This window comes from Ciconia boyciana, chromosome 10 (assembly GCF_034638445.1).
Source record: "Ciconia boyciana chromosome 10, ASM3463844v1, whole genome shotgun sequence".
In the NCBI taxonomy this organism is placed as follows: domain Eukaryota; kingdom Metazoa; phylum Chordata; class Aves; order Ciconiiformes; family Ciconiidae; genus Ciconia; species Ciconia boyciana.
Window position 1 is genome coordinate 39,115,709 of NC_132943.1, and position 16,041 is coordinate 39,131,749.

General features: G+C 42.5%; 1 protein-coding gene across 1 annotated transcript in view; it reads left to right on the top strand.

Moving 5' to 3' along the window:
* Positions 1–7,046: 7,046 nt before the first annotated feature.
* Positions 7,047–16,041, top strand: part of CPS1 (carbamoyl-phosphate synthase 1) — a 97,409-nt gene continuing 88,414 nt past the window's right edge. The window contains exons 1-2 of the mRNA XM_072874272.1: positions 7,047–7,169; positions 15,772–15,881. Of these exons, the coding sequence (XP_072730373.1) occupies positions 7,047–7,169; positions 15,772–15,881 (233 nt within the window). The remainder of the gene's footprint in view (positions 7,170–15,771; positions 15,882–16,041) is intronic.

The window sequence follows — 16,041 nt, forward strand, 5'->3', positions numbered from 1 at the left end:
CTTTTTAGTTTGTGTTTTGAAAACAAAAAAACAGAAGGAAAATTTTAATTTAAGAGGAAAAATACGTTTCTCTAAAAAAAAAAAAGTTCTGCAGTAGTTCAGATAAATACTTGCAGTATGTCATAAAATCAGATTTTGAGCAACTCTGTTTAAAACAATTATTGGACTCCCAAACAAAAAGTTACATTCAATCAGAATTAGGAAGATGTTTCAAGTTATAGTTACTGTTTTCCGTCTGAAAGTATGAACGTATCCATGATTTCTTCAGACTGGGCTTTTGTCCCCCAAAGAACCATGAGGAGAACAGGCTGAATTTTGCACTGTATCATCTCAAGCCCTCACCAACCCGGGGGTTGCGCATCTTATTCAAAGAACACTTGCACATTGTGTTTTCCATTAATTTATGTTGGCTCAGGGCTCAGATCTGTGAGTTCTCTTTCACCCAGATATGCATATTTTCTGTGAGCGAGGACTGCAGGGTTGGGACTTAGGAATAAGATTTTGTTTTGCTGTTAAAAACAGATTTTGTACTGTTTTTCATATTGATTATTCCCTTCTGCAGGAAATAGTTAAGGTTTGGTCGGATTCTTGCCATTTCTAGTGCAAGGTGCTAGTTAGCAGAGATGGCAGTCAGAATCTGTCCTTGCAGGAAGAATCAAGTAGAAAAGTATATGAAAACAAAGCAAAAAGGTGTAAAGACAGGAATTAATTTTGCTTTTCAGGCTGACTTCTACAATCCAATTACAGCTATCAATAAAATCTTTACAGCTTTGTCTTTGAAAGCATATAAAACTGCCCTTGTATTCTCTCCATATTTAGCTGAGTCTTTGGCTAGTAGATAGAGACGATGAAAAAAATAAATGTGTGAAGGTATAAAAAAGCAAAAAAACCCTAAACATCTGATCATGTAACTGATCTGATATGAACTTGCCATCATTATGATGGCTGTGAGTTAAATTTTTCCAGATGTTCTCCCTAACAATTTTTACTCAACCATGTTATTCAACAGCTGTTTTTCTTCAACAGGAAGGCCTTTCTCAGTGACACTCGGAACTGAAAAGAGCAGATTTTCTGAAACTCTCTGCAAAGTAAAATGGTCAGCATAAGGAAACAATGGAGTGGAGTTGTGGATGAGTGCAGGGTATGCTGCCCTGATACATTTTAATCTGGTGGGTAAAACTGTGCACTTAAAATCTTACAGTTGAATGCTGCCATGCTTACAAAATCGTGCATGACTTTACAAATAGGCCTACTGCCTTCACCAGGAACTACTCTCTAAAGTAAGACATCAGCTGCCCTGTCAGGCTCATGTGTTACTGCTTGACAAATCAGGGGGATCACAGAGATTTTGAGGGAATTACAAGAGGAGTGCCTGCCACTACCACACAGGCAAATTAAAAAAAAAGAAAAAAAGCAACAGTTGATTTGTTCATTCTTACTTTTTGTTGTGTTCCTGTAAGTGAGTAGTAATGGGGGGAAACTGAACTTCTGTAGACAGGGAGGGTGACTTCTTTCCTCTGAAGCGTGCTGAAGGGTAAGCAGCTTTCAGGACCCATGGAGTGTGGTGAGCAGGAGAGTCACATCAAGGAGCTGGGAGAATGTTACTCATGCAGAGAAACTGTGGAAGGAAGCAGAGAGCAAAAAGCCAGGTCTCAGGGGTAGAAAGGACTAGGGACCGGAAAGGACTGGACAGTTTGTATCTCAGGAAGGCACTGAGTTGGATGCAAAACAAGCTGCAAGCAAGAGCACACTTATAAGGACACAGTGAGCAGCTAGGAGCAGTCCATTTTTAGTTCCTGTTCTTCTTGCCTTGTCACTTGGAATTGTTTCCATCTAAAAGAATAAATTGTCTGAGTTGGTATTCAATCATTCCTGTCTTTTATTAGTTTAAAAGCAATTTGGTATTCTTTGGGAAGCTCAAGGTAGAAAAGAGTTTAGGGTGAAGTCTAGTTTACTTGGGCTATTGTCACATCCATTCTATGCTTTACTGAAACTGGCATAGGAGGATGAAAGCTCACAGTTTTACCCAAATGTATTCAGGTCTATGATAGAATAATAAGTGAAAGAAAAGTCAACAATCAGCAATGCTTGGCTTTTTGGATAACAACCAGTCTCTCCATCTCTGAGGAATCAAGCAGGTGGATTTTTAATAAGGCTTATTTGGCTTGTCAGTAAGTTAGGCAAGCAAAGAAAGTGGTTATCAATGTTTATGCCACATGAAGGCACTCTGAAACAATAAGAGAGCATACAGGCTTGAATGTCTGCTGTTTACTCAAAATTTGACTGAGACTGAAAGGGAAGAGGAATTGCTATGGCCAAACTTTGATCTTTTTTCTAATATATATATATATCAGTAGTATACTTCTGTCAAGGTACCAGTTGGCAGGAGCTGTCAGATCCCAGGTGTTGCAGAATGGATTAGCCATTCCCCCAAATCATGCTTCATACTAACCTGCATGTATTGTTCTGCCGGGTTTCATGAACTTTCCCAGTCATATCTCTGTGGATACGCAGTATGGTTCATGTGATGTGAATTTCCAACTGCAGGGCAGGGCAGTGCCAGGTTTGCCTTCCAAGCAGGTGTACTGTTGAGCTGCACACACACAGGAGATCTGATGCTTCCATGAAACTTTGATCTCCATATGTGAGTTCTAGAGAGTCAATCTGTGCAGACAGAGTGGACACAGCCAGTATTTCTAGCTGTCCAGAAATCCTGAATGAATATATGAAACCATCAATTTCTGCTAATGCAGAATTTCTGTCTGGAAAAAGATAGGATCTGACAAGACTTGAATTTGCTATAATTTGAAATATAACTTTTTAAAATTTATCTTCTGTGCTGAGGTCAGAACCATGTCTTAAAATCTTTTATCACATCTACAAACCTTTTTTGCTTCATATATGAAGGCTGAAGTTCTCTAATAATGAACTGCTACTGTTTGGCTGGACTTCAGGAAGAAGGAAAAATGTCAGGATGTACAATCATGTGAGTTGGTGAGGGTGAATCAAAATGCAACACCTGAACCTAAAGATTGTATTTTGATCTGCTATGAACATCTCCTATTAAAGTTTAAAATACCCCTTTCCCCCAGACCTCCTCTAAAATAGAACAACCTATGTGGAAAAAAAACATTCTGGCTGTGTCTTAAATAGCAGAATTTGTGAAAGCAGAGGAGTGAGGCTTGCCCTTGATTCTTATTCCTTTCAGTTTCTCTCCGTATACTCAGGTGAAGATCAGCCTTAGTTTTGAAATTCTTGGCTTGTCGCACTTTGCATCACAATTACCGTGTTTTCTAAACATTGTGGATTTTGCTTGAAATGCTTCATTTGATCTGAGCGTGGCTCAAAGCAGTAGATCTGAAAGTGTAACTGAGCTTGCTTTCTCTCCTGCAGCAATCCAAGAGGATGAGGTGATAGGGGATGCCTGTATGCTGTTAGTTCATTTGCATGTGAACAAGATAACTTCAATTTATTCCCCTCCCTGCCCCATACTGCAAAAAAAGTAAGTTATGGTCTCTGAGGTAATGGGGTTTGATAGAGTTGTTAGCAGTATGTTGTGAACAAAAATTGCTATCTAGCTCAAACTTACTGTTGTATCCACTGCAGTGATCTTGCTTGATAAACTAACACCTGATGAGAAAATGTATGGCAAATCTTAATATTTTTCAGGCTTTCAAAACTCTTCCTATAAGTTCCCTGGGAAGCAAGTGGAACTTGCCTTGAAATGGAAGACAGGGTTTCCAAATCACTTTGAGGGCTTTTCTTCTAGCTGTAGGCATGGAGGAGAGTATTTGTCTTGTTCCCTGTGGCAGTAGACAATTTCAGTTTTGCTGGCATCTTCAACTGTTCTGCTTTTCCGCTCAATATTTTTGAAATGTGTTTTAGTTGGGGCAAGACAGGGTGGTCAGAAATCACACACAACCTGACAGATGGCAGGAGAGATTTCCAAAAGCATCTGAAGGACACTTGGGGGAAAAAGCCTCGTCTCTGATCTCAGCTACAAGAAGGAGAGTCCAAGCAATTCATGTGGGCTGCTTGTTACGCTGATCCCAATCCAGGGGAGACTTATGCCACCGGAGCTCCACTGAGCTGGAGGCAGTTACCTGGGACTTGCACTGACATGAATGTGGGCCAACGTGCCCACAAATTGGCCCTGGTCTCTTGTCTTTCAAGTAAGAACAGAACTATCTTGTGCTTTTTACAGAGAACTTGAAAATGAAAAATCCTGCATAGCTTGGTTGCTTATAGCAGAGCTTCCCAGTTGTGATGAGCGGCTTTGGGAGCTTCCATTTTGGGGTGCCAGTCCTGGGGCACCTAAGCAGGGCCTCAAGTGCTCTGAGCACTTCTCTTCTGAAAATCAAGCAGTTTGTTTTAAGCCTCTGAAAATGTAGGCACTTAGCTTTCTTTGAATATCTTGGCTCTGGGGATTTACAAAGCCACAGACCACTGATTTTGTTTGATTTTTATGGTACAGTGGGACTGTGTGATGAATTTCATTTCTGGTGTTTTTCACTTGTAAACAGTAAGAAAAAGCTCCTCAATTTAATGAGCACTTTGCTCTCCTTGTCCTACTCCCTATCTGTGTATGATATAACATAAATGATTATGAAACAAAAGGCAGTCTGACTTTCTTTAAACAGCTATGCAAAGTCTAAGACCATGTTAAGGAAGCCTGAGTTGTAAGTACTTCCCCCGTTCCCCCCCAGTATTTGAACTGTTCTTGTCTGAGTGAATCTTCTGCCTTCATGGCTTTACATTTGTGATTTCTCTGATATGTGTCCTTCTTCCAGAGCCCCTGCCCAAACTTTCTTTCCTGAAGGGATGATACAATTGCAAGTCTTGTACTGGCAGGCAAGTTTTAAGCTCAGGCAGTGTGGTTGCATCTCCATAAAACCATTGGTCTCTGCTCTCCTTTTTCCACTCTTCTATGGTTGGCTTCTTTTTCCTTATTGATTTCCCGTTTCTTAGTGATGCTACCTCTTCTGGTCTTCATGTTAAGCGAAGCACATATTTAAGATCTGTCCAAACCACAGAAGGCTTGTTTGTATGTTGACAGGTTTTTCTGAACTGAGGCTTCTCTCAGAAATACCTGATATATTTTCTGGCCTTAAAGAGTCAACAGTTCATCGCCTCTTTCTAGCACGTTGGCAGTGAGACAAATAGCTTGGATGTTTTTTCCTGTTTTTGGCAAAGGGAAGTTCCTCCATCATGGTGGAGCCTTTGAAAAGGAAGGTGATTCTAACACTGGAGGGATAACCTTTCTAATCTCAGAAGGTCTGAGGTGGGCTTAATCAATTTTGATAATAAAATGTGGATGAAAAAAAGGGAAGACAGCAGGGTCAAATCTATAGCAGTAGTCAATGGGGCATCCTTGCTGTGGGGGTGATGAAGAAAAGTAGTTTTTTGCCTATTGTTCCCCCATTTAGCATTTCATCCTTAATACACAGCTGCCACATTAGATCTGTGTATGTACTGCAGATCCCTGACAAACTGAATCCTGTTCATGATGTGGTTATGCAGCTGTTTTCACCTGGCAAAAGATGCTGCTCTGCCAAAAGGCATGGTCCTTTTTCTGCTTGCTCCTGACTCCGTGTTCATGAATGGCCTCATGGTGAAAGGAAAAGGTTAGTTTTTAGCTGGATCCATCTGCCTCATTGTGCAGCTACATTGAAGCTCACATGGTGGAAGGGGGTAGTTAGGAATTAGCAGTTAGGGTGCTGAAACTGCCAGCGTGGATTGGTTCCAGTTCAAACACGTGTATACCCAGGGCCCAAAGTAACTTCCAGATGTCGGTAGAGAGTAAAACGGAGTGCAGAATTTGCCCTTCAGTATAGCCATAACAAAGGGTAGTGCTTGTAACCTTCCAAATGCTATGCATGACATTCGTGGCAGTATAAAGCTAACATAAGACCACTCTATACAAAGAAGTCCTGATTATTACTGTCAGTGATTAGAAAAGGTCACCTAAATCCTTTACAGCAGTATGTGTCCAGCTGCAAAAAAAAAAAAAGTCTGTATATCTTTTTTTTCTTGCTCTGAGCTAATTGAAGCTTTGATCACCTGGGTTTCAAAAGATGCCTTACCATTTTAGCTCTTCAAGAATAATAATGTGCATGCTTCTCCCACAGCTTTTGTCTTCATTAGGCATTTTCATGTCTGGCTAATGAGGAACACGGTTATAGGAAATATGTGATAGTCACAAAGGTCTGTAGTCAGTTAGGAGATAGCATATGGAACATTTCACCTTATTTCAGCTGTTGTCCAGCTGAAATTTTACCAAAAGATGTTTTTCTCTTGCAGCCATTTCTTTTTCCTGGTGATGTCCTTTTCATTTATTTGGGGAGGAGCAGCACTTTGGGACCTGTGCTAGTGCTTCTGGTGACTGTGTACTGTCCAAAACCAGAGTAAGAAGACTACGACTTTCCACAGAATTTGGTCTTCCCACTTTACTTCTTTTAGTACAAGTATGCTTATAGCAGTCACAGGCTGTCCCACTAGCTAACATGCGGACCCCAGATCACACGTTGGAGAGCACCCAAAAGCACACTATGAACAGACTCTCTTAATTTGCCTAGTCCGTGTGCTTTTATGAGAACAAGTGGTGCTGTTCCTTGTCTCTTACTGAAATGTAAAGTGTTTGTTTCAGAGCGTGAGGACTGTCTTCATTGCCATGGGTGTGATTTCTCTAGCAGGTTTTGCTGTCTTCGAGCAGGCAGAGCTAGTGTCTGGCCCGTGATGCAACCCCTACAACAGTGCTCAGAGACCAACCTGAAGAAAAGTGTTGCAAGGGTGTCTAAGCAAGCACCCCTCTGAGGAGGGGCGGGAGGAGGTGGGGCTGCACCAGAGACTTTTAGTGGCAGAATAAATGGGACGGTGTAGGGCCACGCTGTACAGTCAGTCCAGCACACGTGCTGTGTCTCTGTTCTCTTCCCCTGTGATCTGCAAGAGTATATTGTCTGCACCAAATCTTGAAGAAATACCTACAAGCAGACTTTTGTTTTGTCTTGTTTTCTTTAAGCTTTAGTTACCCATCGGCGGCTTTCAAGATGACAAGAATTTTGACAGCTTGCAAAGTGGTGAAGACTTTGAAAGGCAGATTGGAGTTTTGCAATGTGTCTGCTGATCACTGGAGTTTCTCAAGGACCGGTACCAGGTTGTCGAGCATCAAGGTAACAGTAACTGAGCTACTGTGATTTAATAGATGTGTTTGGCATGCTGAGAGATAGCTTGCTGCAGATAACAGGGCTTACCTAGACACATAAAATTGAACCAAAGGAGATTTGTCTGAACCCTAAGCAAGGGGGTTGCTTGGCTAAATGGTTTTATTAGCTAAGCAAACACACTTTTTGTGTAGTCTGGAATGGAAATTATAGGGTAAATTGCACCAAAAGGTGGAAGTTCAGGGTTTCAGTTAATTATTATATGGTATTTTCTTTGGCAACACCCCACCCTTCTATAGGACTGATAGCTAACAGAGCAGATCTTTCAGTTCATATGAGCATGAATCAGCTAGATATTTAAAAACATGCATCACTTGAAGCATATGATTAATCCTATTGGATCCACAAAGGATCCATTTTCAATGTATTCCATGTATTCCAACGTATTCCAATGAAAATGTGATCCATTTTCCATGTATTCCATGTATTCCAGTGTAGTCCAATGAATTCCATGTATTGGAAACCATGATGGCTCTGAGATTAATCTGAGAGGTAGACAACTCTTTGTGAATGCATCAGTGTATCAGCTCTTGATTTACTGGGGCTCAAACCTCTTAATTCACTTCCCCAACTTTCTTCTGTTCTCTGTTACAAGAGCTGCATTTGACCAGCTTTGCTAGTGTAACTCAGGCAGGTGTGGCAGAGTGCAGTGGTGAAATGGGACTTTCTGTGTGAATTCTGTAGCACTGGCAGTGTTTTGTCATCATGCACTTTGCATTGAGAAGGGCACTCTTGCAAGTGTATCCTGTTGAATGAATAGTGTAATAGAATTACCAACCAGAGGAGTGATGTTTCAGCGGGTGGTGGGGAAGAGCTGTTAGATACTTGGGCTGCGGGTACCCAGTGGATGTCGCCTTACCTGGCAGGGTGGAGTAGAGGGCTGATCAGTATCATTTCTGTCCACCGAGGAATAGCGTTTCTCTTACCTGTCCCACAGCCACTGATTTTCCAAGAGTTCTCTGAGCTCCTGGCAACAGACCCATTACCTTTAAAACAAAAATTGGCTGCAGAGAAAAACTGGGTGAGGAAAGAGGCATCCCTGTTTTCATCCCTTCCTTCAGCATGAATTCTCTGTTTAGATTTGTCTCACCTGCACTTAAAAACAAAGACTGTGTTGTGACTTGTGTTCTTGCTAATGGACCTGTCTTCCTCTTCCCAAGAGTGCACAGCAGGCATGAACCGTTACCTTGTTCACTGTCTTAAAACACAGCACAGTAGTTTTCCTCCCAGCAGGTTGATCCTGACTCTGCAATCAGATCTGGCTTAGGAGGAAATTATTCCTCCTTGTGATGACAACAGGAGTCCTACTTGTGAATTAGAAGGCCATCATGGTTACCAGTTTCCACAGCTGCACCATTTGAAGAGGAAGTAGGGCTCTGACATGAGGAGCAAGTTCCTTGGCTGTTCCTCAGGCTGGTGAAGCTATGTTGGTTTGACACTGACGGCATACTAAAACTATGTCAGAGGCCTCAGATGGGGCAGTGCTCTCTCTCACATCTTCCAGGACAGGTGCCAGCTTCTATTGTTCCATTTTGAAATCTCTGCACTGGCCTAGAAAGTGTCTCTTGGTGTGACAAAGCAAATTGTGACACAGTTTGAACAACCTGTTCTCTTTGGGCTTTGTGCCTGTGATAGGAGAAAATGGAGACAATTTTAATGCCAGTGTTGCTGGATGAGTGGAACCTGTGAATGCACTGAGAGGTGCTGTTGGCAAATGTCACAGTGTCTAGAGGATAGGAGCCCAGGATTCATACTTGGCCACTTGGTTTATGACTGGTGACAGCCTGTAGTATCAGTATGCTGATGCTATGTATTGTAGAACAGGAGTCCATGCAGGTACACTCAAGTTCACTAGGGTTTTAGAAACTGTCAAGCCAACTAAGCAGGACTGAAGAGTTCTTTTGGAATGCCATCCTTGCTTGTCTCTGTTGCCTTTGATACCTCTCTTGCTTTTTGGAGCTGGTTCAGTTATTTCTGACATGCTCTGTAGAGTACAGCAGTTGAAGGCTTGTGATGAGCAGAGAAGTGAGTTCAAAGACACATTAGTCTGTGGTTATAAGTCTGCTACAGTAAAAGGCATCTTCTGCTGGTAAAGCTTTGTAGCCCATGGTTGGGATTGCTGGTTCAGCTTCTGATGAGACACCATCTTTCTTTACACATCCCAGGACAATTCTGGTGGGCACCTGTAGCAGACTGGATCCGATGCATTCTTATACTGATGGATTAGCATCTGAAGTTTGGATTTGGCATCTTAAATGACAGATTGATGGTGTCACTCATTCAAGGACTGCACAGCGACAGACCTACAAGGTCATATCTCATAATGCTGAAGCATCCAATTAAGAAGTTTCATGCTCATGGAAAACTGCTGTCCTGCTCTGATGGAGTTACAGTACCAGCTGTTCTAGCATCTACCTAATGCTGTGCTTGTAAAGCTAAAGAGTGATTGCTTAAAGCCAACGACACCAATGCTGAAGGCAAGGAGAATGAATACTGTTAGGAAAGCAGTGCCAAGTGAAACCCTTGGGAGCTATTTTAACCTCAGTCCCAGCAATCGCAAATACACCTCAGATGGGTCAGAATGAATTGGGCACTTTCTGTTTCAAGGTGTATGACAGGATCTGTTGCGAGGCAGCCAAGACCTACTGTGCACCTGAAGTGCTGATTCCGGTGGAGCATTTGTACCTGCACAGTGACTAGCTGGCTCACCACAAGGTGTGGTGCTAGCCGGCCAACCCCAGAAGTCTCTTTCTGACATATATTATGTGACATCTTCTGGCTTGGCATTGACACTGGGGAAGGTTGTTTCCTTATTAGACTTGATTATTTGAGTTCAATACCTACAGGAGCTTGTGCTGTCAGAGTGGATGCTTGAACTCATGGACAGTAAGAAGGCTGATATTTAGTGTAGTTTGGGAGCCTGTGGCTCTTGAGGTCCTAGCTCAGATTTTTAATGACACCTTTGCCAGGGGCCACGTGATTCTGTTTCAATTCAGAATCTGCAATACAAAAACTTGAACCTTTCCTGGCCTGGGGCTTTTACTTTAAGAGAGTGTCAGGCTTATACACCTTTTTCCATGGGACATACAGAAGCAGAAGTGGAAGAAACTCTCTAATATACATATGCAAGCAGTAAAGCAGCAGGCCCAAGGGAAAATTTAAGGATAAGCGGTCCTAAAAAGCCAACCTATTGCATAGCTTTGCGTCAGAGTGTGGAAGTTAACTGTAGCTGTGAGACAAGTGACCAAGTAGTGACTTATGGCTGGGTTTAGTGTTCCAGCCATCATTAGAGGTAATGGATATTTGTAAGAAGTTTGGAGAAAGAGTGAAATGCAAAGTAATTAAGGTGTGTGGGCTAATGGCAGTATAGGTAATGATCCCATTCTCCCATTATTGCAGGCTTAAATGAGCATTTAGTTGCCTTTTATTGCTTTTTCTCAGTGGGCTATTTTAGGGAGCATAACAAAATACAATGAAAACATGTTTCTAACCTATGTATAAGCTAAGTAAAGTATTACAGAGCATGAGGGAGAGGTGGTAGTTTTAGTAGAGTGCCTAATAATTCTCCCAAGACTGTTTTCTGTCCAGTTAAACTCAGTATATGTGGGGAAACACTATTGTAGGTGAGCAGTCTGAGATGTGGGGACTCGCAGGTCTGTATTTCCCTATTGCATCCCATCCTTCAGTTCTAAAGGAGAGATGGAGCATCCATGGGCGAAAGAGGGGCACAGAGAGCAAATCGGAGACCCCTGTGAGCTCTCTGTAGGCGTGCTTAGCATCACTGGTTTTGGGGTAGTCAAGCTTCTTTATAATTCAGGAATGGGCAGGGAGACTGCAGCTCGAAGCTCGTATCATTTAATGCTCATCTGAGGCCAATGTAGTTAAATGGGGATGTAAAGAGTAGTACGAGCAATAAATAGGTGGCTTGTAACAGTATAGCTGGCTCAGTAAGGAGAGGATTGGGAGAGCTATAAAAACTACCAGGAGCTAGCTAAAAATATAGCTAGAAATGAGAGGGAGAGGAGAAAAATTTTTGAGCATTGGCTTTAGAAACTATTTCCGATTACTGTAAAAGGGCTCTTCAAATATATTTTGAGGCAGGTGAAAAGTAGCTGAGAAAATGACTGCATGGGAGGCAGAGACATGGGTGAGGAGGTGAAAGATCAGTCACAAGCTACTCCACCTCTCTCTCTTTGAAGGTGAAAGTGAAGGGGAGGTAAAACGGGGCCTGTTGCCTTTAGAGATGGGGGGAACTTAGTGAGCTGCTACTGTGGGGGAGAGAAGGGGTGCTCATTTTCTGGAGTGCTCAGTAACTTCTGCTAGGTGTCTCACCTGGCTTGGTTCCCCCTCCTCCTTTGATTTTTGTCACAAATATTTGTGGTATTATTGTGAACAGCCTTAAGAAGAGTTGAAGTTGTAGGAGCTGTGACTTTTCTAACACGGTACCTGTGTTGCGTTTCTGGCTTTGCTTTCTCTTTGGCTTGGATGGTAAAGGAACTAATCCAAAGCTTCTTCCTAAAGTTAGCCTAAGTGTGAATCATCTTTAGTGTATTCCAAGACACTGACCTGGCTTTTGATTCATTCTTTATTCTTGCCCTTTCTTCTTCTCTTAATTTTAGCCAGAAGCAAATATGCTAAAATAAAATTATATATATAAAAAGGGGTTGGCAAAGGAAGTCTTGACTGTTAGCAATGTCCAGATAGATTTTGAGCCTGTGATGGCATAGTGCTCACAAGAAGAGACATTTTTCTATCAAAGAGAAAACTCCTCCTTTGTTGCTGGTTATTTGGTCTTGAGAGAGTGGATGTAGCGCAGTCCTGGCACCAGCTGGCAACTAAGGCAACTAAATGCTCATATACCTGGCACCAGTAGAAGAAATCTGGTGGCTTTTGGCTTCTTCTGTGCTTCTGATATGTTGGCTGTTACATAGCCAGCCAGAGTTGTGTGCCAAGAAATGTGGCAGAGGCTGTTCTGCTGCGTGGAATCATGGACTGCCTTAGAAAGGAGACGTTTTATCATCTTCTTACTGGAGGGAAATAAACTGGCCTGCACTGAAATCGTGTCCCAGCTGTGTCTCAGCCATAGATCAGTGTCCATCCTGGCTTTGGTACTCGGCATACTCATAGTCCTCCAGCAGCCCAGCATTCAGGGTTCAGCTTGGCCTTGCCGAGATAAACTGGGTGATTTCTTTGGAGGGGAAAATCTTGACTTCCTTGAGTGGTCACTCTGTGAGGCCAGTATAAAAGTGGAAAAATTACCTGTTCACTTTCCAGTACAGGGTTTTATAGCAGACACACTTTAAAAAGCAAATTGTACTGCAGATCTTTTGAGATTTTGCAGATCTTTATCATCCATCCTGTAGATGGGAAGGGCTGCTAGAGCAGGGAACTAACTGGAACTGAACTCATTTGGTTTTTTACTTTCTTATTGTTTTGTTTGATGGTTTTGGTTTTTTTTTTTAACTGCTACAGCGCTTTGTTTACTTCATGTGTGAAGTGCTTAGTGAAGTGGGACCTGAACTAGTTAACTCTTCAAGTTGCTTTGACAAAATGCACAAAATCTAGCAATACCGCAGCAACAGCATGACCCTTTCTGTTATCCATCTCCATCCTCAAAGCTCTTCAAGAGCCCTGCAGCCTCTCTGGAGCACAGGGAGCTCTGCTAAAGGTAAAGCTACTGGCATGTAGGAAGGAGAAATCAGATTGCAAATGGTGTGTCTCACACTGGGGGGTGTGTGTGGAAGAAACATATTAGCTGAGACTACAACAGAGATTTATCTGAGGCTACATGGGGATGCTTCTGAGAAGGATGGAGACAAAAGGACCTCATGGAAGCTCTGGGATTTTTGCTTATTTCTTGCTTGTTGTTTTTTTGAAAGTGAAAATCTCTCTCAGCTAATCCCTGATTGAGCCAGCTGGCCTTCCCTGTAGCCTGTAAATCACTTTTCACATTAAAAACAAAGCTGAAAAGACAAGGTAGGCTGGCAGCTTAGGGACATGCTAACACTGCCGCTGGAAATGCAAGCAAGAATAATTGCTTCTAGAATGCTCAACAAACAAACCAACCACTTAATTAAGAATAATAAATCAAGTAAGGGAGGGAAACATTTGAACATCTATTCCTTGCTATAGCTGAACTTGCAGGCAGGTTATGGTTGCTCAGGGACATTCTTCTGCATTACCTGAACACTGTATAGGGGCTCTAATAGTACAATGGGGGCTTCTGTTCAACAGAAGTTATTTCTGTGCTGGTCTGGTGTGTAGAAGGGTGGGTGGTCTGTGATGAGAGGAAAGACATGCAGATTCCTGTCAAGTTCTATAGCGATGGTGAGGCTCTAAAGGTCACAGTGATTGCTCTGGCTTTTGGCCTTCAGGAGTTAGATGGATCTTAACTTTTCTGGTCATTCCACCATTGTGGACTTTGTTTCCTGAAGGATTCTCCCAGGCTATGTTTGCAGTTGTGACTGTGATTCAGATGATTACCCTAACTTGTACCAACAAATGGTAGGACTTGCTTGAACTAGAGTTGATATTTGGGTGGACTCAAACACGTGGCCTGCTGGGGGAAGGGCTCCATCTCTTGAAAGCAAGGCTGAGAGAAAACGGTTCCTACAGTCAGTCTCCCATGTCGGCAGTGTGGGCTGGGTTTTCGGCAGGCTTCAGAAAGAGCAGAGGTCCTGTCCAAAGCCCACTCTGAGGCACCCAGGTGACCTCTGTGCTTTGTAATGCTTTGAGTGTATGGCAGCTTTCTATAATGAGAGACTTAGTGAGATTAGGGAGCTGACCAAACTAATTTTTATTTGGGCTAAATCTAGGGGATTTAGCCACCAAAACTATATTTATAACTGGGGAGGGAGGGGATTTTGGTGTTGCTGACTATCCCATCCAATGGTGTGGGAAGGTTCAGAAAATGATGGCTAAACCTTTTGAGAATAACTGAATGTTTGACATTAATGAGGAAAAAATGCAAGGCTAAAAGCATCCCAGATGCATAGAATTCAATTACTTGGCAGTGCAGTTTGATTTTTTTTTTTTTTAGTGCATTTTGCAGTACATTAGTAATTGATCTGTGCAGTATTTGTAACTGTAGAGGAGCTCTAGATGAATGTTTGCCATGATTGTTACAAAATGTTCAATGCTGGGAATGAAATTTCTCCTTGCTGTGATTGTTCATCTGATTTACAGCTAATGGAAAGTAGCTCTCCTGCTCCTTTCTACAGCAAATTGATCTTGTTTCTTCTTTTAAAAAATCCCAGTAAGAGGAATTGTTCTGTAAAAAAACCCAATATGAAGTTAAATCATGGTGAGAGCTGCTGCCTGGTGGACACGCTTGGCACATCTCCTGTGGCACAGCCCATTGGGTTTTTGCACTGGTGGTCACTGTGACTGCAACTCTGTGCCCAGAAGGCAGCTGCGCTTGCATTCCAGAAGTGGAAGTTTCTCAGGGCCCAAAAGGTTCGTTGTCCAAATTCTTTTAAGCCCAGAAATTCATTGCAAATCTATTCCCAGCTTTACTTACTCTCTCTCTTCCCCTGCATGTCATCAGTGATCCTGCTGTCTGAAGGAATCTCCCAACTCATTCTGTCATTTCTGTTGTGCATATACTCATTTTTTTTGGCAGAACCTGGAGTTCCCAGGCAGTTTCCCATCCTATTCCTGGACAGGTTAAGAAAGGTTTAGTTTCCAAATGAGGCCAAAGAGGGTGTGTTTAGTCAGGTATGTGCAAAGACCCAGCTGTGCCACTGAATCTCTTAACGACTTTTGTAAAAGTAACTCTCTGTGTCCCATTTTCTTCAGCTGTAAAATAGTGATTAAGCCTGTAAGGGATCCCACAGTTAGTATGGGACTCAGTTCTGCTAAACACTCTCTGAAAGAGGTGCGGTTTTATGGGAAGTTTTCCTCTAGGCTGCTTGTTTCATATCTACCTCTTCCAGGACAATTTGTGCCTATCCCTGAGGTAACTGAGACCACGAGTGTCTGTCTGATCCACGAGTTCCTCTTTTCTTGTGTCCTACAGCAGAATGGACTGGTATTTTGAATTTTGCTGTCTGACATGAGTCCAACTAAGCATACGCTTACTTTTAGCGACTTAGCTGTACAGTTGCAACAGAAGTTAAGCACCTATAAAAGGTCACAGCTGGATGAGAGCCAGTGTACTCAGCAGCAAGCCTTTTGCAAACATTGAGGAGAGAGGTGATCCTTTCCCTACAGAGTTATGATGTTGGTTAATTGCAAGATATAATGGGTGGAAGAAATGAACAAAGTGATATGGAAGGATGATCCCACAGTAATAGCAGCACATGCTCTGCTTGCGGTGAGGGTTTGCCGGCTGCCTTGCCCTCATTAGGAGCACAATGTTTCCTAAGTGCAGGAAAAAGAAAAAGAGCATCAGGAGACTAGTAAAAGAGACAGTATCTTGGCAGCTGGGAATGGGAGAGGGGCAGGAATGCTTACAATGTGAGGTGTGAAAGGCAGGTGTCCTAGGTGTTACCTGTATAAACATCAAGCCTTTTCCTCCTGTGTTTGAGTTTCTTCATGTGCCTTTCTCTAGGCGCAGACAGCGAACTTGGTGCTGGAAGATGGGACGAAGATGAAGGGCTATTCTTTTGGCTATCCATCCTCCACAGCAGGGGAAGTCGTATTCAACACTGGTCTTTCTGGGTAAGGCAAAAGCAAATGAAATATAAGCACCAAAACTTCTCTGGGAGCTTGTTAAAGTGTGAAAGCTGCTTTTTCCAAGCTTGCAGGGTCCTGATCCAAGTATGTAGTGTTCTGTATAAGAAAACACTGTAGTCCAGGGACACAGAGAGAGAGTTAATGA